Source organism: Elephas maximus, chromosome 11 (assembly GCF_024166365.1).
Source record: "Elephas maximus indicus isolate mEleMax1 chromosome 11, mEleMax1 primary haplotype, whole genome shotgun sequence".
NCBI classification, from domain to species: domain Eukaryota; kingdom Metazoa; phylum Chordata; class Mammalia; order Proboscidea; family Elephantidae; genus Elephas; species Elephas maximus.
In genome coordinates this window covers 109,841,095-109,867,056 of record NC_064829.1, presented here as the reverse complement: position 1 = coordinate 109,867,056, position 25,962 = coordinate 109,841,095, and the positions used below count along the sequence as shown (strand labels likewise).

The 25,962-nt window shown below is 50.9% G+C and overlaps 1 protein-coding gene across 1 annotated transcript; it reads right to left on the bottom strand.

The window, feature by feature from the left end:
• Positions 1-1,297: 1,297 nt before the first annotated feature.
• Positions 1,298-25,735, bottom strand: TGFB1 (transforming growth factor beta 1). The gene is made up of 7 exons (XM_049902294.1): positions 25,375-25,735; positions 22,181-22,341; positions 20,803-20,920; positions 19,082-19,159; positions 18,254-18,404; positions 7,419-7,572; positions 1,298-6,713 (listed from the first exon to the last, which is right to left on the bottom strand). Exons 1-7 carry the CDS (start codon positions 25,727-25,729, stop codon positions 6,555-6,557), a joined length of 1,176 nt encoding a protein of 391 aa, XP_049758251.1. The 5' UTR covers positions 25,730-25,735; the 3' UTR covers positions 1,298-6,554.
• Between the last annotated feature and the right edge of the window lie 227 nt (positions 25,736-25,962).

Genomic DNA, 25,962 nt, shown 5'->3' with positions numbered 1-25,962 from the left:
AGGCCCAAGGCAACCCAGCCAGCTACACCCCAGGATCTTTGGGGTCCCACCGTTTGGAAAACCACAGAGAAGAGTGACATCCCTTAGGTACTTGTGTTTGTGCCATCAGTTTGTAAGACTGCACTTTAGAGGTATCAGCCCTTAGTGACAGGCACATTTTTGACTGATCTATCATTAAATGTGTTTAGTACATATTTTGCCATAAACAGTTTTTTTCTTATATATATTTTTAAAAAGCAGTTGGCATCAAGTCAATTCTGACTCATGGAGACCCCATGTGTTCTGTAGTAAAAAGGAAAAAAGGGAGGTGTGTGTGAGAGACAGCAACTGAGTCAGAATTAGGGTTAGTCAGATGGTTGAGAAGTGAACATCTATGGCTGGGGAACAGAGGGGGAGCTGGTCACGGGCAGGGATTAGATGGGGAGACAGGAAGAGAGATGGTGACAGAGGGAAAACCTCAGAGAATCGGGCTGGGGTGATGAGAGACACACCTCTGGTCAGCCTCTGAGCAACTGAGACCTGGAGGTGCTGGAGTTGAGGTGGGGTGGGCGGAGGGGCTGAGTCAGGGACCAAGGGCCTGGGGCGGGGTGGGGGGTGGTGAGCCCCTTCCCGCACCCCATGTCTCTGGTCTCTCCTGGCCCTGGCCCCACTCTGCTGGCTGCCTCTCAGCTCCTGCTTGTCCCTCCCCCCACGCCTTACACCTCTGCCTCTTGCCAAAGCTAAAACCTTCGCTCATCTGTCTCTGCGTCTTCCTCCCTCCCTCCCTTCACTCTATCCCTGTCTCTGCCCCTTACTGTCCCTTCTCCCTACCTCTCATGCCTTTCTTCTTCCTCTGCCTGCCTTCCTCCTTTCTCTGTCACTTTTCATTCCGTCCCTGCACCTCTCTGGCTGTCTGTGTCCCCGTCACTTTTCACCTTCCCTCTCGCAGAGCCTCCCTCCTTGTTTCCCTCATTTTCCGCTGCCTCTTTCTTGTCATTCCCTCCGTCTCGGTCTCTGGGCTCTGTCACAGCCCCTGTGACCCTGTTTCCTCAGCCCTTTCTCAGTTACCCCCCCCCACTCTCTTCTGGGCCCTCATTTTTTCCTATCCCTCTCGCTGCTCAGTCTCGCTCTCGGCCCCCTCCTCTCTGTCTCCCAGGCCCTGGGAGGCCCAGCCAGGATGCCCAGGTCAGCTTCACGGGTGGCCCCTGGGAGCCAGGAACGAGGGGTCCCCACCTCACCCTCACCCAGAGAGGAGGCGGGAGGAGGACAGCAAGGCTGCAGGCCTGTCTGGCCAGAAGGAAATGTCTGTGCTGCGGCCTGGTCACCCCCGCCCCCAGGACCCGCTGGGCCACGGCCGCCCCCGGGCTGGGGCCGCGTAAACACAGCCACAGGCAGCAGGGATATTTATACCGAGGGCCGGGCGCAGGTCCAGTGCCCACCGCAGCCCCTGCCCTGCCCTGCCTGCCGCCACAGCCAGCCCCGAGCCAGCGTGGCACCAGCCGGCAAAGGGATGTGCCGCAGGCACAGCCTCCACTGGGCATGGAGGCCAGCAGGCGTTGGTTGCACAGGATGTCAGCGGAGGCACTGGGGACACACGACTCCCCCTCCTTTGAAAGCACTAGGACAAAATGCAGGCCCGCACTTTAAACAGCTGCTGGAGAATATTTTTTTTTTGAGAACACCCCCCTCCCCGCACTGAGAGAACTAGAAATGCCCTCTGGGTGACACAAGATAGAGACCATACAACCCCTGAAAGAGGCTAGAGTCACCAGCCCACGTGTGGGACACAAAATGCAGACAGCAGCTGCTCACAGACACCCAGACGCCCACAGAGGTAGAGAACACTAACCCATGAGGACACACAGACATACCACACAGCCCTCTCACAGACACACAGACACGCTGTGAGAACGACAGCAGGCATGCTGGAGACACACCATGTAGACATATAAACGTGCTCAAAATAGCAGCGACGCACACACTGATCACAAAACCCAGAAACAACACGCCCACGGACACAAACACTGGGAACTATTACACACATACACAAACACACGCTGAAAATACAGCTCATGCGTAAGACAGACAAAATCCCCAACACCACCTGGAAACATGTCTTTCTCGTAGTCCTATAAACTTACACGGAAAACACCCACATTTCAAGTCAAACTTTCACTAAGAATGCACAAATTTACACCGAGAAAAGAGCAGCACAGCTGTTGAGAAAAAAATTCAGACATACAACAGCGCCTGGGAGATAATCCCCACTCACACACAGACTTGCCGAGTCAAACGATGCCAGGACAAGAACCCACAGAGAAACATGAAACGCAGACGTGCACACCAGAACTGCAGCACTGTCACAGACACATGGAGCTGAACACGTGCTGGGGCCACACACACACTGAAAATCCCCATGATAACGAGGCACGGGCTGATGGGTTAGAAACTCCCATGCCAGAAACACAAAACTCACACCACAAAACCTGCTCTTGTGCACTCTCTCACACACACACACGCAGGTTGTCTCTCTGGCACACACATAGGTTCTCTCACACACACACAGGTTCTCTCACACACACACACAGGTTCTCTCACACACACACAGGTTCTCCCTCATACACCCACACAGGTTCTCACACACAGGTTCTCTCTTCTCTCGCACACAAGTTCTCTCACATGCAGGTTCTCACACACACAGGTGCTCACACACACACGTTCTCTCACACACACAGGTTCTCACACACACAGTTCTCTCACACACACGTTCTCTCACACACACAGGTTCTCTGTCACACACAGGTTCTGTCACACAGGTTCTGAACACACTCAAACTCACACCGGAAACACAAAACACACTAACACTCTGTAAGCCCAAAGACTTGGGGGGAACAGGGTCTCTTTCACTCTGTGTCTGTCACACACACACACACACACACTGACCCCAGTCCAGCCTGTCTGGGGGAGGGGGCAGGAAGGCTTGAGCTGGCCTCCCCCGGTCCTGCTTCCTGCCCCGTGGGGGCTGGACGGGAAGCTGGGGCTCCAGCCGGAACCCAGGCTCCCCCCACAACTTCCCTCCGCCTGCTTGCCTGCCCTACCCGCAGAGGGGAGGGCGGACTGGGCCGGGGGAGGGGAGCAGGGCCCGAACCCCCTGCCCTGCCCCTGCGGTTGGCTGCGGGCAGGGCCAGGCTTGTCCTGCCAGGGCTTGGCCACCAGTGGGCCCAGGGTGCCAGGGGCCGGGCAGGGGCAGCGCACCCCGCGTGCATGTGGTGGGAGAAGGTGCTGAGCCCACAAGTTTCCCTTCCCCAGTCCCGCCTGCCAGCTCAGCGGGCAGCCCGGGGGCAGGTGGGCGGGCGTGTCACGAGGGCGAGGTGTGGGCCGGGGAGGCGGCAGCAGCCCAGTGCGGGTGCGTGGCCATTACTTGTCCTCAGGCCGAGGCACGAGCTGGGCATGTAAGGGCCGTGTCTGTGACTCGGAGTGGGGGTGTGTCTGGGTGTGTGGGAGCTGCTGTCTGGGCCCCAGGGTGTGACAATGTGTCTGGGTATGATGGGAGGGCTGTTGTCTATAGGGCCATGTGGATTCCCCAGGCTCCAGTGTGTGGGAGGGTGTGCAGTGTCAACCCAAGAGAGGCCATGACCGCCTGTGGCAGCCTGCGAGACCGTGATGCGTCCAGTCTCGGTGTGTGGCTTGTCTGGGTGGACTGTGGTGTGTCAGGCCTCCCTGTGCCTCCACACTGTGTCTGCTGGTGACCGTGACCCCATGGAGGATGTTTGTAAAACTGTTAGTGGATCTCTGCCTGAGTCTATGTTTCACTTCCTGATGGGCTCTGGCGCTGGGATGTGTGTGTCAGTGTGTGGCACTGTCTGAATCTGGGTGTGTGCTGGTTGTGACCAGGACCCTACAGAATGTACCCGGGTGACAGTGTCTGGAAGCATCCCTACCGAAGTCTCTGCTTGTGCCACACTGCAAGGCCAGGCAGTGTGTTTATGTGATGGGGCGACACGTTCTCTATTTGTACCTGTGTATGTGTGCTGTGACTGCAGCCAGGTGTCACAGTCCATGCATCGCGGGTTCTGCAGGAGTCTCCATTGACGCTGTGTCCAGTGTGGCTCTGAGAGGTGAATGTGTGTGGGGCTGTGGGGCACTGTGCTTATCTGAGCCTGTGTGTATGTGTGTATGCACGTGTGTGTGTGTGTGCCACATCCTCAAAGGACTGCAGCAACTGCAGACCACATCACTGTGTCCCTGCATGTGTCTCTGCGACTGGGGGCCAGGCCTCAGTGCTGTCTCCACAGGCGAGGCTGGTGACAATGGCAGCATGTCCTAGCATAGTGAACTTCCAAACCTCAGACCTGGGGCAGGAGAAGTTACCCCGTTTCTACTCCTGGGCTGAGCTGCGAAGCCCCCTCCAGGGCCCCAGGCCACCCTCACCCAGACCCAGGGCTGCCAAGGCCTCTCATGCCCACAGGCAAGGGGACATGGGCATCCACAGCATCCTACCTCCCAGGACAGTCCTGGAAGGAGGAGGAGCAAGTCAAGGGGCCCCTGGCCCTGGGAAAGGCAGGGGAGGGCGAGAGGGAGGAAATGAAACTTGGGAGAAAGAAGGGAAACCGAGAGTCAGGAGAAAGAGGAAGCAGGACAGAATTCACAAGCAGACTGCGGCAGATGGGAAGAAACAGAGCCAGGAGAGAGAGACCCACCGTGGCTCAGGCCACAGTCCTCTCTGACCTGGATGAGGGCTGTCGCCTCCTCGCTGGTCTCCCTCAACCATCCTCCCCCACCCCCACCATTCGGTCTACTGTCAATCATCAGCCAGGGGCCCTCTGAGCACACCCCTCTTCTGCTCAGAAGCCTGCTGTGACTCCCAATCAGCCTCAGAGTAAGTTCTCACAGGACCCACAGGCCCCTGTGATTTGGGAGTCAGTGCCAACGCACGGGTCATGCCTATCGGCCCTGAACAGGCCACCTAGCTGTGAGAGCATAAACAAGTAATATACTTTTCTGTGCCTCACTATCCCCATTTGTAAAATGGGGATCCAATGGTCTCTATAGCAGGGGTTGCCTCTTTTTCTCTTTTTTTGTTCTATAAAGGGCCAGATAGTAATACTTTTGATTTTGCAGGTTGTAAGGTCTCTGTCCCAGCTACTCAACTCCCTTATTAGCATGAAAGCAGCCACAGGCAACATGTATGTAAACGCATGAGCACAGCTATGTTCTAATAAAATTTTATTTACAAAAACAAATGGTGGGCTGGAATTGGCTGGCGGCTTGCAGTCTGCCAACCCCTGCTCTATCAAGTCATGGGGCAAAGGAAGCCAGTGAGTAGAGACCTGGCACATAGGAGTGTTATTACCGTCTGGCCTGTGGGGTGTCATGCTCTGACTAAGCTCCCACCATCACCCTTACCTCCCTCACACTCTTCCAAACACACTGGCCCCTCCTCCCTATCTAGCACACCCCAAGTTTGTCCCCACTTCCAGGCCTTCACTTGGTTGACACTCTCCCCCCATCCTCCTCCAGGCTGGCTTCTCAGCAGCCTTCACATCTGGGCTCAACTGCCACCTCCTCTGAGGAGCTCTTTCTCCTCAAAGTCATCTCTTTTATGCCATTTACCACTGAACACCTATTTTGTATTGTCTGTTTCCTCCCAGAAAGCAGGTTTCTGCTGGGCAGGAACTGTTTCCGACCTGTTCCCTAAACCTCTCAGGGCTCCAGTTCCCTCACCTTTAATGTGGGTGTTATCAGAATTCCTATACTCAGTAGTGATTAAATGAGTGAATTAATAGAAGGCACTGGGCACAGTGCCGAAGGTGCTAACCTAAACGTTGGTGGGCTGAACCCACCTAGCAGCACCGCAGAAGAAAGGCCTGGTGACCTGTTTCCCCTTACGGAGCAGTTTTTCTCTGACACACATGGGGTCGCCATGGTTGGAATCCACTGGACAGCAATGGGTTTGGTTTCCTAGATTCCCTCGTGCTCACGGTGCCTAGAGAGCCATTGTTGCTGTGAGTCGCCAGTTGAGTAGATGTTGACTCAAGGCAACCCCGTGTGTGCGTGTGCAGAGTAGAACTACTCTATAGGTTTGAACCACCAACCTTTAGGTTAGTAAACAACAAAAAAAAAAAAAAACCCAAATTAGTTGCCCTCCAGTCGATTCTGATTCATAGTTGACTCTATAGGACAGAGTAAAACTGCCCCACAGGGTTTCCAAGGAGCGGCTGGTAGATTCCAACTGCTGACCTTTTTGGTTAGCAGCCCAATGCAGGCGCTTAATCGTTTGCGCTACCCAGGAACTCTCCTGCTGGTAGGGGGAGGCGGGTACTTGGAGCCTAATGAGTGCGCAGCAAATGTGGAGAGTCAAATGACTGAGGGAGGGAGGGAAAGAGAGGGAGAGACGGGAGGAGGCGGGAGTGAGACCCCAGTCAGCACCCCAAAGACACAGAGACCGCCAGTCCTCTCTCCACCTTTAATGGGCCCCCAGGTGAGCTTGGGGCGCTGGCGTCCTTAAATACAGCCCCCCCTCCGGCGGGAGGCGGGGCGGGGCCGGGCCTGCCGGGCGGGGCGGGGGCGGGGCCTCAGCTGCACTTGCAGGATCGCACGATCATGTTGGACAGCTGCTCCACCTTGGGCTTGCGGCCCACGTAGTACACGATGGGCAGCGGCTCCAGCGCCTGCGGCACGCAGCACGGTGCCGCCGACGCGCCCGGGTTGTGCTGGTTGTACAGGGCCAGGACCTGCGGGGTCGGGGCGCCGGCGGGGTGAGGGCTCGCAGGCAGGTGTCCCCACCCGGCCCGCCTGCCTCCCATCCTCCGCCTCTCGCTGTCCGTCTCCCTTCTCTGTGTCTCCCCATCTCCCTCTGTTTCCCGCCTTCTGCCCCCATCTCTCTCTGTTACTCCTTATTCCGTCTCTCCCCACCTTTCTGGTTTTCTCTCTCAATCTCTATTGCTCCCTATTTTCAACCCTTGGCTTCTGTCCCGCTGTCTTTCTCTCGCTCTCCTTCTGCCTTTTTCTCTCATCATTCTGACTCTCCATTTCTCTATCTTGTTCTCCTTCCACCTCCCTGTCTCTCTCCTCCTCTCTATCCCTCTGTCGGTCTGCCCATATTTGTATTTTCCCCTGCCTGTTTCTCTCACCCTGCTCAGACCTTGTCTTCAGCTTCCTGCCTCTCTCCCCATCTCTTTAGCTACTCCCCATCTCTCTGTCTCTCTCTGCCCCTCCAAAAAACCAAGCCGGTTGGGGTGGGTTTCCAAGAAGCCGCCGGTGGATTCAAACGGCTGACCTTGTGGTTAGCAGCTGAGCTCTTAATCACTGGGCCACCAGGGCTCCCTCTGCCCCTGATCTCTTGACAATTCATGTGGCTCAATTTACCTCTGTTCCTCTCCCCTAAATTCCGTCCCTGCTCCCCCCAGCCCAGCCCTGGCCCCGCGGGGCAGACGCACCTTGCTGTACTGAGTGTCAAGGCTCCAGATGTAAGGGCAGGGCCCCAGGCAGAAGTTGGCGTGGTAGCCCTTGGGCTCGTGGATCCACTTCCAGCCCAGGTCCTTGCGGAAGTCGATGTACAGCTGCCGCACGCAGCAGTTCTTCTCGGTGGAGCTGAGGGCGGAGGAGCGCAGGTCGGCAGGCGGCGAGTCAGGCCGGCACCCTTTCTCCCGCTGTGTGTCCCATCCCTAGGTCGCCCCTCAAACGCATCTCCACCTTGGTCCCCTTGCACCTCCCGTGACGATAACAACAATCACAGGAATAGTAATAATAGCTGCCAACACTGACTGAGAACTTCCCGTCATAAATAACCAATCTCAGGCAACGCACAAAACAAGCCTGTAAGGAGCGACGGATCATCCATCGGGGAAAAAAAGCCTTTGCCGTCCAGTGAATTCCGACTCAGTCGCTGGTGGATTGGAACTGCAGACCTTTTGGCTAGCAGCCGAGCTCTTAACCACTGCACGCTTAAAAAAATTTTTTTTTGTGGAGGGGGGAGGTTTAATTCCTAGAACGAGACCTGGTGGCACAGTGGTTAAGAGCTCGGTTAATAACCAAAAGGTCAGCAGTTCAAATCCACCAGCGGCTCCTTGGAATCCCTACTGGGCAGCTCTCCTATGTCCTACAGGGTGAATATGAGTCGAAATGGACTCGACGGCAATGGGTTATTTTTTTAATTCGTAGCACAGTGCCTGGTGCTCAATAAATACCAGTTACATGAATGAATGTCACCACCTCAGAGGGATCTTCCCGGACCATCCTACCCCAAAACAGCAATCCAAATGCTTGTTAATTCTGTTCAGTGTAATAATAGCACTGCAGTTATGTAAGAAGATATGAAAACGCCTGTATCTGAAGTGTGGCGAAATCTTGATAACAACTGCAGCGGGATGAGAGTTCACCGGAACTCATTATTCTATCTTTGTTGCTTTTGTGTACATCTGAAATTTTCCATAATAAAAAATTTTTAAATAAGAATAGGAAAAATAGTCTCCAGCATCTATTTCTTTCTGTCCCCTTCCTTTCATTTATTTTCTTTCTTAGAACATATTGCCACCTGCTAATTTATCAAAGATCTATTTGTTCCTCTGTTCATGGCCTGTCTTCCTCTGAGGACAGTGATTTTTATCTATTTTGTCCTTTAATGTATCCCCAGGACCCACAACAATGCCTGGCACACAGTAGGTCCTCAGCAAATGTGAGTGAATTGTTTACTATATTATGTTTTAAAAAAGCAAGTTGCAGAATAGCAGTGCGTAAGGCTCTACCATTTGGGCACGATAAAAAAATAATATATGGGTATGTATAAGTGTGTCATGTGAGACCAGCTCTGGAAGGAGATATAGAAATATGATCAACGTGGCTGCCTCTCCAAAGAGGGCCTGGAGGTCAGAGCTGGGGGTGTCTCTGAACACCCTTCTTTCAGGGTTTGGGTCCATGTACACGTATTTTCCTATTTAAAAACTAATCAATAACTATGCTCCTTTTAAAAATCACTTACGTGAGACCAAATGGTCACGAATTACTTTAAAACAAAGATAAGAATGTAAGAGGGCAGGGAAACTAGATTAACAGAAACAGAAAAACCAGAACGAAAATAAGAAGAATGCTGATGCACTGTGAAGAACGTAACCCATCTCACTGAACAACTGGTGTAGAGATTGTTGAATGGAAACCGAAACTACTGTGTAGACCTTCACCAAAAACACAGCAAAATATTATTTTAAAAAGTCAATCAATAGATAATTTCAAAACAGCATGAAGCAAGTCTTATTATTACCCTCATTTAGGGGATTAAGAAACTGAGTCGTTTCATGGCTACGGAGTTTCTGTTTGGGGTGGTGAAAAAGCTTAGGAAATAGTGGTGATGGTTGCACAACATGGTACATGCAATTAACGTCACTGAACCGTACACTTAAAAAGAGCTAAAATAGCCAGAAGCTGCCCGAATGGACACGGGGAGAGAGCAGGAAGGACTGTGCTACCTCATTAGAGGGAGAGCAGTTAGGAGTGTATAGCAAGGTATATGTAAATTTTTGTATGAGAGACTGACTTGATTTGTAAACTTTTACTTAGAGCACAATAAAAATTAATTTTAAAAAAATAGTTAAAATGGCAAATTATGTATATTCTGCCACAATAAAATAAGAAAGAAAAAAAAACCGAGCCTCAGAGAAGAGGGACATTGCTTGCTCACACACAGCATATAAGTGGCGGCGCCCAGGGCCAGGCTCACAGCTAGCTCTGTGAGATTCCAGAGCTTGTGGCCTCACCTGGTAATTATGCCAGCTGAAGCAGAAGGGGAGGAGGCAATGACAAGGATCTCTGGCAGGGGGGTGGTGGTGGGTGCAAGACAAGGCCTCTGCAAGAGCTGGAGAGCCCCTGGAGGGAGTCAGGAAACAGATCCCTGTGAGCTCAGCCTGGTCCCTCTGAAATCTAACTGAGCCTCAGTTTCCCCATGTCACCAAAGGGGGGGGAAGAGTATGCTGGATTAAATAAAGTGTTGTTAACCTAAGGACCAAGGAGGCATCAAGAAGTCCATGGGCGGGCTCAGGGAGGGTCCTGACCCCCTGAAGCCAAATGCACGTGCATGTGTGTATGTGTACACATTTCTCAGGGAAAGGCTTTCAGGCTTCTCAAAGGGCTCCTGGAATCACAAAAGGCCAGTCCAGAATAATCTTTAACTTCTGATCTAGCTCTGGCTGAGGCTCTGAGGTCCTAAGACTTGAACGGTCTGTGATTCTGTTATTCAACTCAGAGGTTCTCCACATGGTACCCCTGGACCAACAGCATCACCTAGGAACTTGTGAGAAATACAAATTCTCGAGTCCCACCCCAGACCTGTTGAATCAGAAACGATGGGAGGAGTGAAGGACAGGCGACATTGCATGTTTAACAAGACCTCCAGGTGATCTTGATGCACTCTCTTACTTATTTGTTCAGTATACATCTGGGGTCTACTGCATTCAAGGCCCCGTGATACACGTGGTCCTTGACCTTGAAAGGCTCCTCTCTTGTCCTCTCTATTAAGACCCAACAGGGTCTGTTATGGATTGAATTGTGTCCCCCAAAAGTATATGTTGAAATCCTAGCCCTGTACCTATAAATAAGACCTTGCCTGAAAACAGTTTTCTTCTGTTATGTTAATGAGGCCATGGCAGAGTCTGGTAACTCACTTCTGAGTTATAAAAAGAGCAGAATAGACACACACAAGAGGAAGACGCCATCTGAAGACAGACAAATACAACAGATGCATTTACAAGCCCAGGAATGCCAAAGATGGCTGGCTAGTAGAAGCTGAAATAGACAAAGAAGGGCCTCCCTGTAACAGATCGAATTATGTCCCCCCCAAAATATGTGTTGTAAATCCTAACCTATGCCTGTGGTTATAATCCCATTTGAGAATGGGTTGTCCTTGTCATGTTAACAAGGCAGGATTAGTGTAGGGTGTATCTTGAGTCAATCTCTTTTGAGAGAGAAAAGAGATTAAACAAGGCAGCTGAGAGAAAGATGGGGTAAGATAGATGCCAAGACACATGAAGATCTCCAAGGAACCAGGAAGAAGAAGCTGAAGAGACAGTGACCTTCCCCCAGAGCCAACAAAGAAAGAAAGCCTTTCCCTTAAGCCAGTGCTCTGAATTTGGACTTCTAGCCTCCTAAACTGTGAGAATATAAATTTCTGTTAAACTATCCACTCATGGTATTTCTGTTATAGCAGCCGTAGATAACTAAGACAGAACTTTGTACCAGGAGTAGGGTGCTGCTCTAACAGATATACAAAATGTGGAAGCGGTTTTGGAATTGGGCAATGGGTAGAGGCTGGAAGAGTTTTAAGGTGCCTAATAGTAAAAGTCTAGATTGCCTTGAAGAGCCTGTCGGTAGAATTATGGATAGTTCCAGTTGGTAGTTCTCATGAGGGCTCAGAAGGAAGTGAGAAGAGCTACAGAGAAATCCTCTACCATCCTAGAGAAGACATATGGAACCAGCAACAGAATGTTGCTAGAAATGCAGACATTCAATGTGCTTCCAGTGAAGCTTTAAAAGAAAATAATGAACATGTGGTTGGACAATGGACGAAAAAAATAAAATGGAAGAAAGGTGATGCTTTTTATGCAGTGGCAAGCACTTGTCTGAATTATGTTCAAATGTTTGGTGGAAGGTAAAACTTGTCAGTGATGAACTTGGATATCTGGCTGATGAGATTTCTAAGCAAGATCATAAAGAGGTTGCATGGTTTCTCCTTGCCATGTACAGCAAAATGGGAGAGGAAAGAGATGGACTTAAAAATGAACTGTGAAAATGGAAACATAACTTAAATATTTGGAAAATCCTGTTGTACAAACTAAGGACATGTGTCCTAGAATGTTCACCAAGGATGTGTCTACACAATCTTTTGTTAAAGAGAGTAAGCCTGTGACTGATGGATCTAATCAACTACCACAGCAGAAAACCTATCAGCTTAAACTGAAGGGGAGAGAGAAAGAACGAAAGGAAAGAATGCTGTCTGCCTCTTGGAATTCTACAGGCAGGAAACAGGCCAAAAGAGCTACATCTGTTGTCCTCCAGTAAAAGAAAAGGGCCATCCATGAAGCAGCCCCGAGATCAGCGCAACAACTGGAAGGAGCACAGGAAGCTGGGCCTTCTCAGTTTCAAAGGGTGGGGCCATGATTTCCTGGATCTCCTAGGTTTCAAAGAGTCAGATCTTCAGATCTGGCAGGATTAGTGTAGTGCATCTTGAGTCAATCTCTTTCGAGATATAAAAAGAGATTAAATGAATGATCAGAGAGAGAGATGGGGTAAGATAGATGCCAAGACACATGGAGATCTCCAAGGAAGCAGAAGCTGAAGAGACAAAGACCTTCTTCCAGAGCTGACAGAGTGAGAAAGCCTTCCCCTAGAGCCAGTGCCCTGAATTCAGACTTCTAGCCTCCTGAATTATGAGAAAATAAGTTCCTGTTCTTTAAAGCCACCCACTGTGGCACTGCTGATACGGCTGCACTAGGTCGCTAAGACAGGGCTTGATTAAATAGAAAAAAAAAAAAAAATTTTTTTTTTTTATTTTTAATAAAGGGGTCTAAAACTACATGTAGTCTCAATGGAGGCCCAGAGGTCCCAGATCCACCATGGCTGTTGGGAAAGGGGTCAGGAAAGCTTCCCAGCAGATCTGGTGTTTGAGATGCATAAGAAAAATTTTTTGCTATGGAAAGTTTCAAATCTACATAAAAGTAGAGAACTTTATCTTGAACTCTCACAATCACCAGCTTCTGCAATTATCGACTCATGACCAATTTCATTATACCTCTACCCCTACCCATTTTCTCTCCCCCTGTTGGATTATTATTATTATTCTGCCAATTTAGCCATTTTTCAAGTGTACAATTCAGTGATGTTAATTACATTCACTATGTTGTGTAGCCATCACAACTATCCGTTTTCAAATGTTTTTCAATCCATCTAAACAGAAACTCAGTACCCCTGAAGCAATAACTCCTCATTTACCGCTTTCCCGTTTCTGGTAAAAAAAATAATAATAAATTTTTGTCTCTGTGCATTTGTCTAGTCTAGATGTTTTACATATGTGGGATCATACAGTATTCATTCTCTTGTGTTTGGCTTGTTTCACTTAGCATAATATGTTTTCAAGGTTCACCCATGTCATAGCATGCATCAGGATTCATTTTTCTTTATGGTTGAATAATACTCCATTGTATGGATCCCACTGGAGTATTCTGAAGCACATGCCATCCACTATATCATTTCATCCACGAATATTTCAATATATGTCTCTACAAGAATTACAACTATTTTAAAACACAACCACATTAACAGGTTAAAAAAAAATTAACAACCATTCCTTGATGATTATCATCAAATATCCAGTGTTCATGTTTCCAAACAGTCTCATAAATGTCTTTTTTTTTAATGGTATGTACAAATCAGGAAACCCTGGTGGCATAGTGGTTAAGTGCTACGGCTGCTACCCAAGAGGTCGGCACTTTGAATCTGCTAGGAGCTCCTTGGAAACTCTATGGGGCAGTTCTACTCTGTCCAGTAGGGTCGCTATGAGTCAGAATCAACTCGACAGCTGTAGGTTCGGTTTTTTGGATGTATAAATCAAGATTCAAATAAAATCTACACATTGCAATTGATACGTCTCAAGATTTTTTAAAAATCTACAGTACCATCTCTCTCTAGTTTCCCTTTGCATTGTATTTGCTGAAGAAACTGGTCAAGTTTCCCATAACTTGCATTTTGCTGATTGCGTGCCTGTGGTGTTGTTTAACATGTTTCTCTGTCCCCATATTTCTGGAAAATGGGTAGTTAGATCCAGAATCTTGATCAGATTCAGGTTCAATTTTTGGCAAGACTTCCTACCTAGGTGATGTCATGTCCACACCTATTGGGGCTCATGTGCTGGCTGTCTCTCTTTGCAGTGTTGGTGCTGTTGGTGCTCAAGGCCACAATCCATTCATTCACAGGGGTTGCTGGGATCTAGGGATGAAGGAGCCTGAGGGCGGGGCTGGTTTTTGGCAGGGGGAACACCATGTAACAAAGCGCAGAAAACAAAACAAAAAACAAACTCCATTGCCATAGAGTCGACTCGGACTCATGGCAAACCTTTGGTGTTCCAGAGTAGAACTGCTTCATGGGGTTTTCTTGGCTATGATCTTTATGAAAACAGATTGTCAGGCCTTTCTTCTGCAGAGCTGCTGGGTGGGTTTGAACCACTAACTTTTACATTAGTAGTTGAACACAAATTGTTTGCACCACCCAGGGACCTCCACAACGCCCAGAGACACCCCAAAACATTTTAAACAGGGGAAGGACAAGGTCAGGATATCATTCTAAATACACAACATTCTAACCCTGAATTTCAACATTCTAGGAATCCAGCATTTCAACCTTAGATTGCAATATCCTAGTATCCAAGATTCTAACACTCCAACAACTTCCAACTTTCTAAGGTTCCCATGTTTCAACTCTTGAAGATCTTGAATTCCAACATTTCAATACTGCATTCCAATATTCCACATTTCTGAGTCCATCACTCAAGGGGTCCAACCTGCCACTTTCTAAGATACCAGCATTCCAAGATTCTAACAACCTAACACTGACTGTCAACATTTCCAGGATACCAACTGTGATCGTTAAGGTTGCGCATCAACTTGGCTGGACCGTAAGTCTCAGTGGTTTGACAGTTATGCAATGATGTCATTTTGCGGTTATGTCATGATGTAACTTGGCAGTTATGTAGTGATGTAGTTATGCTGCATTTTGTGATATAATGTAATCACTTCCATGATGTGATCTGATGTGATCAGACAATCAGTGGCAAGGGGAGTTTCCTCAAGGGTGTGGTCTATATCCAATATATAAGGACGCTCCGGCAAAGCTCACTGGCTTTTGTCTGCCCTGGATCTTGCATCTGGTTCATCACCACCTGAACTCCAATTCTTGGGACTTGAGCCAGGGGCCTGCTGTATTGCCCTAATCTTGGGATTCATTGGCTTCCTCAGCCTATGATCCAGCAGCCTGCTGTCTTACCTGCTGATCTTGGATTTGTCAGCCTCTATAGGGTTGCTATACGGCACTAGGTTTGGTTTTGGTTTTTTTATAGGGTTGCTATGAGTTGGAATCGACTCGACAGCAGTGGGTTTGGTTTGGTTTTATAGCTCATGAGCCAGCAGCCTGCCATCTGATCTGTTGATCTCGGGTTCATCAGCCCATGCAGCCTATGTGCTTCAGTAGAAGCCTGCGGTCTGATGCCTGACCCATGGACTTGAGTCTTGCCAGCCTCTACAACCATTTACTTGAGATAAATACATAGATACATAGGCACACACACACTTCACTGGTTCTGCTTCTCTAGAGAACTAACTCAGCCTAAGACATTTGATACTGAGAGTGGCTCTAGAGAAATAAAATTGTAAGGATGAGTTTTCTAAATTGGTTCTCAACTCTGGTCTTAAGGATGTTGATGACTTTTCTTCCAGTAGTAAAGACGGCACTGCTAATCTACAGCATGAGGTGGCGATAGAAATACGCAAAATATCACCAATAGATCAAGTATTGGTGGGAGGTGAGTGTCTAGGTGGACGCATATTTGTTATTTTTCTACAATTTTGTCAGAGTGAGAAGAATAAGGAAGCTGGTTGGTTGGCCCTACTTTCACTAGAGAAAGCAGTCAAAGAAAGACATGAGCTCCAGGCTTCAGAGTCACAGCCCAAGCGCCACATGAACTACCTCAAAGTTGCCACGTGTGCCCTGAAAGCTTTATTTACTGTAGAAACAAAACTTATATTGCCAAAAAACAAACTCAGTCTTATGGTAAGAGTGGCTGAATTACAATGCCAATTGAATTCCCAACCTTGAATGGTGTCTGAAGTTAAAGTGAGAACACTGATGGATAAGAAATGGGATCCTGAAACTTGGATTGGGGACATATGGGCAGATAATCAGGAAGCTGGGGACACTGAGCCCCTAAATTCTGTTGAATCATTCTTGCCAAAAGAACGAACCCACTCCCATCTGAAAAGATTACTCCATGTTTGTCTGCTAAACCACCCTCCCCAATAAAACCATTATCCCCTCCACCCCCATCTGATGAGATTAACCCAGCTGTGTCTGAAGAGTCTCTATCTGAAGTATGACCTGGGGCGGCATCTGAGTATTGCCTGGGGCATTGCCTGAGGCAGATGCCTTACAAGACATTGCTAAATGTTCTCAGAACACATCCCCACCACCCATTTTTGCTTCTAGACCTAAAACTAGACGTTTAAATCCCCACCAAACCCAGTGCAAGCCCCAAAAGGTGAAGTACAAAGTGTGACCCAGGAGGAGGTATGCTATACTCCAAAAGAACTGCTTGACTTTTCTAATATGTACAAACAGAAACCTGGGGAATATGTGTGGGAATGGCTACTAAGGGTGTGGGATAATGGTGCGAGGAACATAAAGTTGGTTCAGTTTGAGTTTATTGACATGGGCCCACTAAGCACAGATTCTTCATTCAATGTTTCAGCTTGAGAGGTTAGGAAAGAATCTAAGTTTATTTGGTTGGTTCACTGAAGCATGGTTTATGTGGTGACCTACACTAAATCAAGTTGAAGTACCAGACCTGCCTTGGTATACTGTAGAAGGTATCCAAAGGCTTAGGGAAATTGGCATGTTGAGTGGATTTATCAGGTTAGACCCACAGACTCATAAATGGGGTGCCCAGAGGACACACCTTTTACCACAATGGTGAGGGACAAATTTGGAACAGGAGCCCCAGCATCCTGGAAGACTGCTGTGATTGCTATTTTATGTAAATCTTATTTGACAGTGGCAAGTGCCCTAATTGAATTAAGACAACTAATTACAATAGAGCTGATGGGACCCCATAGTGGTAGGGACCAAGTAAGTGACAGCACTTAATGGACAAAGAACCACAACCAGCTGAGCTGCTTGCTGAGGGCAAAGGGAATAGGAATGGGTGGTAGAAGAAAGTAGTTCTAAATACTAGTTACAACCATGTGACCAGTTGCAGAAACAAGGAATGTGATTGTTATGAGTATTTCTTCCTTGCATGTGTGCATCAAAATTTTTTGTTTTTTCTCTTATAAACTATAAGATGTAAATGCGAACAGTGTGAATTTTGTTGCATGCATGTTAGTTGTATCATGTTAGGCACAAGTATGACTTTGTAATTGTCTTTATTTAGAGATTGTGTATGGTTTAAGATGTGTACAGGTGCCAAGTTGACAAGGGGTGGGCTATGATGGTTAGGGTTGTGGGCCATGATTCTCAGTGGTTTGCCAGTTATGTAATGATGTAGTTATGCTCTGTTTTGCGATATACTGTAATCACCTCCATGATGTGATCAGCCAATCAGTTGTAAGGGGAGTTTTCTCAGGGTGTGGCCTGCATCCAATATATCTGGATGTTCTGACAAAGCTTGCTGGCTTTTACTCACTCTGGATCCTGCATCTGGCTCATCATCATCTGACCTCCAGTTCCTGGGACTTGAGCCAGTGGCCTGTCGTACTACCCTGATCTTGGGATTCATTAGCCTCAAAGCCTGTGAGCCAGCAGCCTACTGTCTGACCTGCTGATCTTGGGTTCATCCACCCCTGCAGCTGTGTGAGTCAGGAGAAGCCTCCAGCCTAATACCTGACCCACGGACTTGGGACTTGCCAGCCTACACAACCATGTGAGCCATTTTCTTGAGATAAATTTCTCTCTGACTCCAACATTTGTCAATCCTAATATTTTAACACAGAATTCCATCATTCTGAGCCCAATACTCAAAGACTCCAACCTGTCAACATTTAGGGAATCCAATCTGCCAACACTATAGAAGTCCAATATGGGCAACCTTCCAATTCTGAATTCCCAAATTCTAGGATCCCAACATTCCTGCTTCCCAAGATTCCAACATTCTAAGATTTCAGTAATTAACACCAAAGTCTAACCATCTAGGATCCCATCATTCTAGACCCCCAACCTATCAACAATATAGGAATCCAACATAGCAACCTCCCAAGAGTGAATTCCAATTTTCTTGGTGTTCAAAATCCAAACAGTCTCTGATTCCAACACGCCAGCAAGAAAGTAACTTGATTCCAACATTCTAAGACTTCAGTTCCAACACTCCCGCATTCTAGGACTCAGACCTCATCTCCTGCACCCTCCACGCTGAAGGAAACACTCAGCCAGGGCACAGCAGCAGCCAGATGCCCAACCAGAGAGTCTGGTTAGCAGACACTGGTCAGGTCCAGCCTGGAAGGGCTCAGCCAAAGGCTCCAAGGCTCACCTGAAGCAGTAGTTGGTGTCCAGGGCCCGCCGGTGCCGGGAGCTGTGCAGGTGCTGGGCCCTCTCCAAGGGGGTGGCCATAAGGAGCAGGAAGGGCCGGTTCATGCCATGAATGGCAGCCAGGTCACCTCTGCGGTGGTTGTTATTCAGCCCTGCTTTGGTGAGGAGGGGGAGAGGGGAGAGACACACACTCAGAGGGATGGATCCATGGGGGGTTGGGGAGGGGACACGCACTCAGAGGGGTGGGCCCATGGGAGGAGGGAAGGGGACACACACACTCAGGGGGTGGATCCATGGGGGGAGGGGAGGTGACACACACTCAGAGGGATGGAGTGGATCCATGGGGAGAGGGGACACACACACTCAGAGGGGTAGAACCATGGCAGGAAGGGAGGGGACACACACACTCAAAGGGGTGGATCCACTGGAGGCGGGGAAGGAACACACACTCAGAGGAATGGATGCATGGGGGAGGGGAGGGGACACACACTCAGAGGAGTGGAGTCGATCCATGGGGAGAGGGGACACACAGAGGGGTGGATCCATGAGGGGAGGGGAGCAGACACACACACTCAGAGGGGTGGATCCATGGGGGAGGACACACACTTAGAGGGATAGTTTGAGGGATGGGGGAAGGAGACTCGGACATACACTCAGAAGGATGATTAGGGGTCAGGCCAGGGAGGAGCACACACACATAGTCTCTCAGAGGGATGGATTGGTGTGACACACACACACACACACACACACTCTCTCTCTCTCTCAGCGGGACGGATCAAGGCCAGGGGGAACCAGCAGGCAGGGGCTGGCCCAGGGAACCTGACCTCACCTTTGATTTCCACTTGGAGTTTGTTGTCTTTGTCATCACAGGAGCAGTGGGTGCTGAGGCGAAAGCCCTCTATTTCCCCTGTGGGAGTGGGGACAGGGAACCAGTCAGAGTGAGGCTCACCCAGCCCCTGGGGAAGAGGAAGGAGGAGGCAAACCACAGCCCTCTCCTGCTTCTTCATTTGTTGTGCACTGTGTCTGCACCTCTTTTGCTCCAGTTCTCTTCCTTTCTTCAGGCCTCAGCTCAAATGTTACCTCCTTGGGGAGGCCCTCAGGGCCACAGACCCTCCCCACTCTTACTGCATTTTCATTCTATCCCTCTCTGATATTTGCGTTTGGCTCTGTTTATTTCTGCAGTTTTAAGAGCAGAAAACAAGCTGCACAGGGCATGGATACTTGGCTTTCTTGTTTCCCACTCGGTCTGGCCCACAGTCATTAAAGTGGACATTTACTGAGCGTGTCCCGGATACCAGGCTCTGTTCTAGACACTCCTTTAATCTTCACCAAAACACAAAGAAGTGGCGCACACAGACAGGAAGTGACCCAGCGAGGGTCACACAGGTCGAAAAGGTAGGGCTGGTATCCAAATCCAAGCCTGGGCTCTTTCCCAGTGGCCAGTGGGGGACAAATGAATGAGTGAATGATGTTTCCTAAGCTCCCACTATGTGCTGGACCCTGTGCTAGGTGCTCAGGGCTCAGCGTTGACCAACAGATGAGGCCCTTCTAGGCCTTTGTCCAGCTGCCCAGAACACTCCTCTCAGCAGCCCCCATCCGCTCCCAGGCCCCATCTTTGCAACTGGCCAAACTGCTACCTATCCTGTGAGTCTCAACACAATCACTCTCCTCCAGGGAGCCCTCTGGGACCCCCGCCATGGGATCTGGGGCTTCCTCGGGGCTCCCACGGCACTTAGGGCTTCCCCTGCCCTGCCCTGCCCTCTCTGCCTGTGCCTCCTTGTTCCTGGCCCTGACCCCTGAGCCTTCCCAGTCCTGGCCTTGATCATTTCTCATCTGGGAAACTCTGGCAAGGCTTCCTAAGTGTCTAGTAGTACCTGTTGGCCTCATGGGGGCAGGACCTGGGGCTGTCTTGTTTATCACTGTGTCCCCTACACCACCGGGCACAGGGCAGGCAACTGTTTGCTTTATTGAATGAATGCATGAACGAGAGAGAGGTATGGAAGGGAGACATGGGCCCTGTGGACTGGGCCACAAACAGGACAGACACAGGTCTCTTCTGGATGCTGAACTTGTGGCCTTTGCACAGGCTATTTCCTCTGTCTAGAACACTCTTGTCCCTTCTTTGCTCAACTGATTCTACTCATCCAGAGATTAGCTCAGATGCCCCCTCTTCCAAGAAGTCCTCCCTGACTCCCAGGCTGGGGCAGGTGCCTCCTCTGGGCTCCCCATAGCAGCCCTGTCCGGGTCATCACTGCCTAGTCAAAGATGTGTTCCTGGCCTCCCCAAGGAACTGTTTCAGTCACTGCCGTGTCCCTAGCATCAACCAGCACAGGGCAGAGTACAGGACAGGTGCTCAGGAAATGGGCTATAAACCATTCACGGATTAATCAATTAGTCACTCAGGTTTGAGTCTCCAGGGGGAGGGCCAGGTCTCAGCTCTTAGACACCAACACATGCTCATGGGGAGGTATGCTAGGCAGGCTGGCCCCAGGACAAAAAATGCAGTCAACCTATTGAGAAAGGGGGGAGGTGCAGGTGAGCAGACCTCACCTCCACGGCTCAGCCACTGTCGCACAACTCCAGTGACTTCGAAGGACAGCCACTCCGATGAGTCGCTGGGGGCCAGCAGCCGGTTGCTGAGGTAGCGCCAGGAATCATTGCTATATTTCTGGGAGATAATAAATGGGAAAGAGAGATAGTAGGTAGATGCTGCCATGCCCCTTACATACACTGACTGGGCCCCCCCATACCATCTGCTCCCCCGAATGGCCCCCAGACACCAGCCTACCAGACATGCACATCATGGGGTCTTGCAGAAACCGCTTGCCCCCACAGCACCCCTAAGAGGAGAGGTGCAGAAAGAGCCCCAGGCCAGGGGTCAGGGCACCACGTCCAGCAGCTCAGCCTCTGCCTCGCTGGGGGGCTGTGGCATTTTCTTTCCCTCTTGAGGCCTCAGTTTCCTCACTGGTAAATGCTGGTACCTTAAACTTGGGCAGCCCATGATGCTAAGATTCTGCTGCTAACTTTCTGGAGTCTGCTTAGGTGTATGGTTCAGCAACTCTGACACCCGAATTCTGCGTCTATAACTTTCTAAGGGCTTATGTCAGATGTCATTCTATAACGCTCACGGCTCAATACTGTTCCAGGAATTCCACAGTGTCTAAGCCTAAGAAGTTCCGGGAGACTAAGGTTCTACAAGGATGCCAAGGCTATGGAATAGTCCCCGGGGCTGGGGATATAACCCTCTAGGGCTGAGCGTATACAGATGAGTTCTCAAGTCTCCAACAAGCTAAGGTCGGACAAGGTTCTCTTGCTGTAAGAGTGTGTAACACCTTTCATGCTGCAGGTCTAATGTTCAATATGCCGTCAAGTTGATTCCGACTCATACTGACCCCATAGGGCAGAGCAGAACTGCCCCTATAGGGTTTCCAAAGAATGGCTGGTGGATTCCAACTGCTGACCTTTTTGGTTAGCAGCTGTAGCTCATAACCACAGTGCCACCGGGGCTTTAGCGTTTGACTGCAAGGCACTAGGAATACGGCCACTGAGACTGAGAAATGGAGTTTTTAACTTGATTTCATTTTAATTAACTTAAATAGTCATATGTGGCTAGTGGGCACCGTATTGGACAGAGTAGTTCTAGAGGTGTCAACCTTTGAAGAGACTGCAGCTTTCAAGAGTCCTGCATTCTTAAAGAGTCCAGCTTTTAAGATTCCAACCGTCTGAGTGTTTAACATTCTAGGACGCTATCTACATCTGAAAGTTTCAAAGAGCCCTACGATGCTCTGGTCTGACCTATTCCATCCTCCACAATTAGAATACTTCAGAGTTCATGGGTATGGACCTCGTGGCCACCAGCCTTCCTATGGCCCCACATGGCCACCAGCAACACCCCAGCTCAGCCCACCTGTCTGGCCCGTGCTCCCACCTGGTACAGCTCCACGTGCTGCTCCACTTTTAAACTTTGCCTCAGCAGGCGCAGCTCTGCCCGGGAAAGCAACATGGGTTCAGGCACTGCTTCTCGAAGCTCCGATGTGTTGAAGAGCATATGTATGCTGTGTGAGCCATGCCTGAGTTTGTCATAGATTTCTAGATGGGAAGAGCAGGGAGACAGGATGGCAGCGGTTCAGCAGGGGCGGGGGAGCTGGTGGACCCCAAGTCTGCCCTGGCTCCAGGGCAGACAGCCCTGGGTTGGAGCTCAATGTCAACACTTTTTAACTGTGTGACCTTGGGCGAGTGGTTTCTCCCCTCTGAGTCTCAATTTCCCCCTCTGTCAAATGGGTCCTAACCACCCTCCTCTCTCATGAAGCATCACCTGTAATGGACCACCCAGTCAAAGGCCGCCATCAAGGGGGGTTGATCTGCTTGCTTAGGCCTCCCCAGCACTCGGAGCCTTAAATGCAAGTTCACTGCAGAAAGGCCTGGCCATCTACTTCCTCAAAATCAACATTGAAAACCCAACGGAGCACAGTTCTATTCCGATCAGACAATGCCTCTGCTGCCTCCAGACTGTGTCACAGCCCCTCTCTGGGCCTTGGTTTCCTGTTATTCTTTGGGAAATCACCGTAACATCAATCTCCCTGCCTTCCAATCCAGACTCTCCTTACTGATGCGCTGTGTAACCTTGGGCCAAAGAGTTCCCCTCTCTGATCTGCAGACCCTCGTCTGTAAAATGAGGACCCATGGCAGAACACAGTGCAAAATAAATGAGACAATCCAGGGAAAACATGTAGCACAAGAGCCTGCATACATACAGCAGTCACTCAATAATGTGTGTGTTAAAGAGCGCTCGCTTTTCAAAGTACTTTACAAGCATTAAAATAGTTAAACCTTACAAAGAAAATACTATTATAGCCATTTTATAGATGGGGAAACTGAGGCACAAAAGTGAAGCAATTTGCCCCAAGGTCACATAGCTAGGAAGCTGCAGGGGAGGGATTCAAACTCAGGCCCTCCGGTTCCCAAATGGTGCTCTTATCCCCTAGGCTATGCTGTCTCCCTGCCAATGACTATTATTATTATTAATTGCTTCCTCCCTTAACTCTCTCTTTAGCTGGTTAGAGAAGTTCATGACATTCTTAGGTAAGAATGGCTGCAGGGGAAGAAGAGAATTAACAAGGCCATTTTCCAGTCTAGGAAAATTTCAAGGGTGGGGGTGAGAAGGCAGACCATAAACTCCTGGATCAACTTGGAAGCCACTGCTTTGGGTCTCCTATAGTGGGGGTGAGGGATGGTGGAAACAGGCTCTGAGGGGGAATGACAGAGGAAACCCCATCCTGTAGCCCCCTCCCCCTATTCCTCACCACTCCCTGCCCTGCGCCCATACACAAACCCTACTCTTGGCCCAGCGGTTACTGAGCACACCCCAAGGGAAGGGGAAAGCCGGGGCTGGGCAAGACAGATAGGGAGAAAGAAAGGAAGGACAGGCAGGGTCAGCGCGCTGCAAGGAGGAGGGAGAGATGGGGAAACCGCGGAGACACGGGGAGAGGAAGAGAGAGAGGAGAGACAGGAACCAGAGACCCACACCCGGACAGAGAGACGAGTGGGATGGTAATGGGATGAGGGAGATTTGAAGAGACAGAAAGAAGGGCACAGACAGGAAAAGAGATGGACGGGGGGATAGGAAAGGCGTACAGGCAGATGGGAGGCACGCGGGCTTCGGGGAGAGACAGAGACAGTCTAGAGAGAAAGAACAGGGGCGGGAGGGGGGTATCGGTGAAAGCTCTACAACGAAGGTGAAGGACGGAAAAGGAAGAGAGAACCAGATGAGGGGCGTGTTATTTGGCTGGACCCGAAAACTGGGCGCACAAGCAGCCCGGGGACCGGCAAGTCTACTGCTCTAGCGAAAAAGTGAACCCCGGGGGATCACCCCCAAGCCTCTGGGCCACGCGGGGCGCCGGGACTCCAGGGTCCCAGCGCGGGCGCGGACGGGCGGGCCCAGCGGTCGCTCCACCCCCAACGGGGTGAGCAGGGCGGGCGACGACGCAGCGGCAAGGGCGGGGACCAGACCTGTCTCGTCTCGCCCCAGGCTCCGCGCGCGATCCCCGGCCCCCCCTCCTCGCCCTCGGGGCACGGGAAGGGAGGGTGAGGCGACCGGACGCTGGGGTTTCCCCAGGCTCCACGAGAGGAACTGAGACTTTGGGGTCCTGACTCCCAGCCTTTAACTCCGCGGGGTCCTCCTTCCCCCTTGCGGAAGCGGGGCTCCTCCCCCCGCGCGTGGCGCCCACGTGGGGCTTTCTCACCCCGCCAGCTCCGTGTTCTCACTCCCCGCTTGCAGAGTCGTCCCCATCCACCCCTCCTTTTTCTTTCAGAAGGCCAGACTCCTCATTTAGCCCATTCCCTTCCACCCCGCGGCATATAGGGGCTCGCACTACTTCCCCTCCCCCCTCCATCCACCTTTCCCACGCTGTCTCCCTTCTCTGTAAACCTCTTCACATGCCCTGTAGGCTAGGTTTCTTGGGTGGTCGCTTCCTCCGCTGGGCTCCACCCTCTATTTCTCACCTCCCAATGCGAAGCACCCACAACACCTTCCCGCACATCTCCGGCACCCCCCTGGGGCGTCGGCTTCTCTCCGGCTAGCCTCCTCCCCACGACCCCGCGTCCTTCTCTCCTGGTATTTATCATTCTCCCTGTTTTTCTCTCTGGGAACCTCCCCTCCCCAATCCCATGTGTTCCTCGCGCCCTCTGGAAGTGGTCCATTCTCCCACTTTCCTAACCTTCCTGGCCAACGACCTAACGACCCCCGAGCTCTGGGTCAACTTCCTCGTGCCTCTCCTTTCCCAAAAGCTGGGGTCTTCGCTTCTCCCAAACCGAACTCTCCTTTCTGCAGCCCCCACTCCACAACCGCCATTCTTGTCTAGTCTTCCCCACCTCAACTGCTTCTGTCCCTCCAGGGGACTCCCCTCACAATCCCGCATGTTCCTGATGCCCCCTGAAAGCAGTCTACTTGGCTCCCTAACTCCTCCTCTTCAAGACCTGGTACCTGCGAGGGTCTCAGCCCCACCTTCTTTGGAACCTCCCTTGATCCCGGTGCCCCCAGGGGCCCATTTCCTCCCCTTGACCCCTGCACTCCGGCGCCCCCTGGGGGCTCCCCTCCCGGCTCCCCTGCCCCTCGGAGCTCACTGTTACTGCTTTCCACCATTAGCACGCGGGTGACCTCCTTGGCGTAGTAGTCCGCCTCGGGTTCGGGCTCCGGCTCGGCGCTCTCCCCGGCCACTTGGTCTCGGGTACTGTTGTAGAGGGCGAGCACGGCCTCAGGCAGCGGGCCGGGCGGCACCTCCCCCTGGTTCGGGGGACTGGCGAGGCGCAGTTTGGATAGGATCTGGCCGCGGATGGCCTCGATGCGCTTCCGCTTCACCAGCTCCATGTCGATGGTCTTGCAGGTGGACAGCCCCGCGGCCGGCCGGCCCGGCGTCAGCACTAGCAGCCGTAGCAGCGGCAGCAGCAGCGGCAGCAGCCGCAGCCCGGAGGGCGGCATGGGGGAGGCGGCGCCCCCCGGCACTGCCGAGCGCGCGAACGGGGATGGGGTTGGGGGAGGCCCCGCCCCTGCAGGGGCTTGGGGTCTCCCAGGGGGAGGTAGGAAGGTCTGGGGGGAAAGTTGAGGCCCTCAGGAAGAAGGGAGCAGGGGTGGAAGGGAGGCTCTGACGGGGCGGGGGGAGGGTGCCTCGGTATCCTACGTGAAAAACCGAGATGGGCAAGATCTGAAACCAG

What these genes read in the sequence shown, in the direction of transcription:
- TGFB1 (XM_049902294.1), bottom strand. Translation starts at nt 25,729, where the DNA reads ATGCCGCCCTCCGGGCTGCGGCTGCTGCCGCTGCTGCTGCCGCTGCTA. An exon ending in GACACCAACTACTGCTTCAG is followed by an intron (nt 7,573 to 18,253) that starts GTGAGCCTTGGA and finishes CTCCGCCCTCAG; the next exon opens with CTCCACCGAGAAGAACTGCT. An exon ending in TTGACACTCAGTACAGCAAG is followed by an intron (nt 6,714 to 7,418) that starts GTGCGTCTGCCC and finishes CCGACCCCGCAG; the next exon opens with GTCCTGGCCCTGTACAACCA.